Source organism: Austrofundulus limnaeus, unplaced genomic scaffold, assembly GCF_001266775.1.
Source record: "Austrofundulus limnaeus strain Quisiro unplaced genomic scaffold, Austrofundulus_limnaeus-1.0 Scaffold1, whole genome shotgun sequence".
Classification (NCBI taxonomy): domain Eukaryota; kingdom Metazoa; phylum Chordata; class Actinopteri; order Cyprinodontiformes; family Rivulidae; genus Austrofundulus; species Austrofundulus limnaeus.
In genome coordinates, this window is record NW_013952403.1 from 6,633,294 (window position 1) to 6,636,570 (window position 3,277).

The window sequence follows — 3,277 nt, forward strand, 5'->3', positions numbered from 1 at the left end:
GAATGATGTCACTTCCTTCATTTTTAGCCCTGCAGCTGTGACTAAATGTGATCATGTGTTTGTGTAAAGATGTTTATTATTATTATTATTATTATTATTATTATTAGTTGTTGTTGTTGAATGATGTCACTTCCTTCATTTTTAGCCCTGCAGCTGTGACTAAATGTGATCATGTGTTTGTGTAAAGATGTTTATGTTGCTTCCGCTCAGATCCCTGATAGGTTTTCCTATCCGGTGTGTTTGTCAGGGCTGCCTTCCTGCTTTGGTTTCCTGCTCCACAGGGATTATGAACAAAGTGTTGGAAACACAATAGAGCTTGTTCTGGTAATGAGGAGCACAGTTAACTTTAAACAATCCAAACTTTATGGAAAACAGTGGAAATGAGCTTTGATTGATTTTGGGTGATGAGTTTTCTAAAGCTGAAGCTGTCATTGAGCAAAACAATGCATCTTATTTCCACAGTGTATTGACAGACTTGTGTGTGTCAGTGTGTGTGTGACTAAATGAAGCGATGCCTTTTCTCATTAGAAGCCTTGGTAATTAACAAACTGTCCAGCAGACTGCCGTCTCTCCTCGAGACAAAGCACCATTTGACTGGACATATGGATGAATGGATAAGTTGTTCTGCTGTTGTAATTATCAGTCCTTGCTGAATGCTTGCACTGTTCTTGTTTGAATGAGATTGTTTGTGACTAGTCTAACATCCCCCATTATAGAGAAGCAGGGCAGTTCAAGAAACTGAACACAAAGGCGTAAAAACTAATCAAATCAATAATAGTTGCCAGCATTGGGAGTTAAGTGTAGAGGTTTGTCTCTGCAACTTATTTTACAAACCTTACAGAAGTTGTAGTCCAGATTAACCATCCCTGTTGACATCTGTTTAATAGTAACCCTACAATTATCACCTGCTGCTAAAGGTGAAAGGGCAGTAATGTTTTTGCTCATGTGCGTGTTTGTCTGCAAAATAACGACCAGAAGAATTTTATTGATGCTCTTCAAATATAATCATTAGATGTACATCTGCAGTTAATTGACTTTTGGAGTTTGTCCCATTCTAGATGGCTGCCAAAGCTAAGCAACCTTAGAGAACACAACAATAACTAACTCAGTAAAGTTTACAGATTTTGATTAAAAAACTTGGTGTGTTAGTAGCTGRGAGTCATGYACAACTTATTCTTCAAGCTATAAATGATTGCCTGATATCTGATTTTAAAACTTGRTCAATAACTAATGCAGTCAGCTGTGTTCGCTAAATATCTCATAAACCACTGGATGGATTGTAATGAAAMTTTCAGAAAGTARTCATTGGATGTTCATCAACAACKCATTAACCTTTGTTTGTGGTCATTGTATTTCAAAATTCTAGCCACAGCTAATTTCATTCATAGCCAACACACAAATGGTTATAAGTCGGACACATTTGTAATATTGAGCTCAAATTTGATGTATTCCTGAGYTATTCCTAAACTTACACTGAGAAACAACACATTTTGTGAGATTTCACGCACAGTTGTGCATAATTTAAAGCGTTGACCTTAATGGCCGCAACTCCCTCCCTTCTCTATTTAAGATGATCTTTGTATAAAACTCTGGCATGAAAAGCAGCATTCCTTGAAGGAATGCCTTTAACTACAGAAATATTTTGACCAAATTGTTAAAACATGCTGCACCTACATTGTTGTTGGCTTTTATCTAAACAGTTTCTCCTGTTTTTCTGGTTTTTTTTATTTTCCCTGCAAAGATAAGAGAAAAACAAGGTTGTGAAGAGGCTGATAAAAGTCCTACTATAAGATAAAACTTCAATCAGAGACTGAAGTCAAAGTAAGAGGTCAACAAAAAGATAAGGTGCCTGAGACCGTTCTGATTCCAGTCAGTTTGAGGAATWGTCAGTTTTGGAATTGACATTTATTGTTTAATTGTGACCTCCAGGTAATCCTCTGGAGGGTTAAATAATACTGACATAAAACAGAACAGATGTGACATTTTGACTTCTGCTGACCTTAGATCTGCTGCGCCTCGATACATCAAGCTGTTAGATGGTCAATCCCGCGTGTCTGCTCATCCTTCACTCCTAATTCTCATCTTGTTCACATCCACCCCCACACCCTGACACATCCTTACAGTCACAACCCTGACCTTGTCAAAGCAAATTTATCTCAAATATTTCTTTCTACTGTGTGTGTCTGTGTGTGTTTGTGCWAACATTCTGTTTCAAAATGCCCTTCAGTTAACAAATGTCTGGCCATATTTCAAAAGCCCAAAGTCACCAGGCATTACCCCTAGTTTTACAGGCATTTTATGTTCAGTTTCACCCAAGGCTGCTGAGAAAAAAAATCCAACACCTTCTTGATATAATACAGTTGGGGGAGAGTGAGAAAAAGGAAAGCMCTGCCACTGCTGTCAGTTTCTATATACATCACATGGGCCATCTAGCCATTCTTCTGATCCACTTTTTTATATTGCCAACACCACTGCTTTCATTACTGGTTTTCTATTATTTGCATTTAAGTTTCCCATATTTAGAAAAATATTGAGGAATAATCCCCCTCTGTCTTTCTCTCCAGCTAAAAAAGAGCCGGAAGGTGGGGAGGATAAACAAGTGCAGAAGAAGAAGGTGAAGGAACTGAAGGTTCTTGATGCCAAGTCTTCTCAGAACCTCTGTAAGTCCAGCTGACAGAGCATCACACCGGAAATGTTACAATTTGAGTGAATGAGCTAAAGCAGTCGAGTGAAAGGCATTTTGAAGTAAGGCCTGTTGGTAATTGTGTTTTCCTCACACAGCCATTTTCCTGGGGTCGTTTCGTCTCCCGTACGAACAGATTAAAAACGCCATCTTTCAAGTCGATGAGAAGGTTCTCACAGAGTCCATGGTTCAGGTACAATGTTCAGAACTACCTTATTGATTGTTTAAAATCTCTGCATATGTTAATTTCTAGATGCTATAACAAAAGAGGTGTTTACTTAATGTGCATATGGGGTTATAAGAGAGTACAGTTAATCTTTAATATGTACATTAGATAAAAGTGTCTATTTTGGCAATAGATTCTTGCACTTAAGTGATTTTTTATTTAAAGTGGACCTATTATGGGGGTCTTAGCACAAGTTAGGATCCATCTGTGGGCTATACAAAACATGTTCATTTGATTTAATTCACAAAAAGAATCTCAAAAAAATGAAATTTCACCTTTTCAGTTCTGCCTTTTCTTCAGCTCTCTCAGAACGTGCTGTATGCAGAAGTTGCTATGGAAACCCCCCTCCCCTATCCCCCCCTATCCGT

At 38.0% G+C, this 3,277-nt stretch overlaps 1 protein-coding gene across 2 annotated transcripts in view; it reads left to right on the forward strand.

Moving 5' to 3' along the window:
* The window catches only part of diaph1 (diaphanous related formin 1), a 117,534-nt gene that overhangs the window by 93,370 nt on the left and 20,887 nt on the right, over positions 1–3,277 (forward strand). For both annotated transcript variants that reach the window (XM_014007291.1, XM_014007299.1), the window contains 2 exons: positions 2,565–2,660; positions 2,782–2,876. In XM_014007291.1, coding sequence (XP_013862745.1) covers positions 2,565–2,660; positions 2,782–2,876 — 191 coding nt within the window. The remainder of the gene's footprint in view (positions 1–2,564; positions 2,661–2,781; positions 2,877–3,277) is intronic.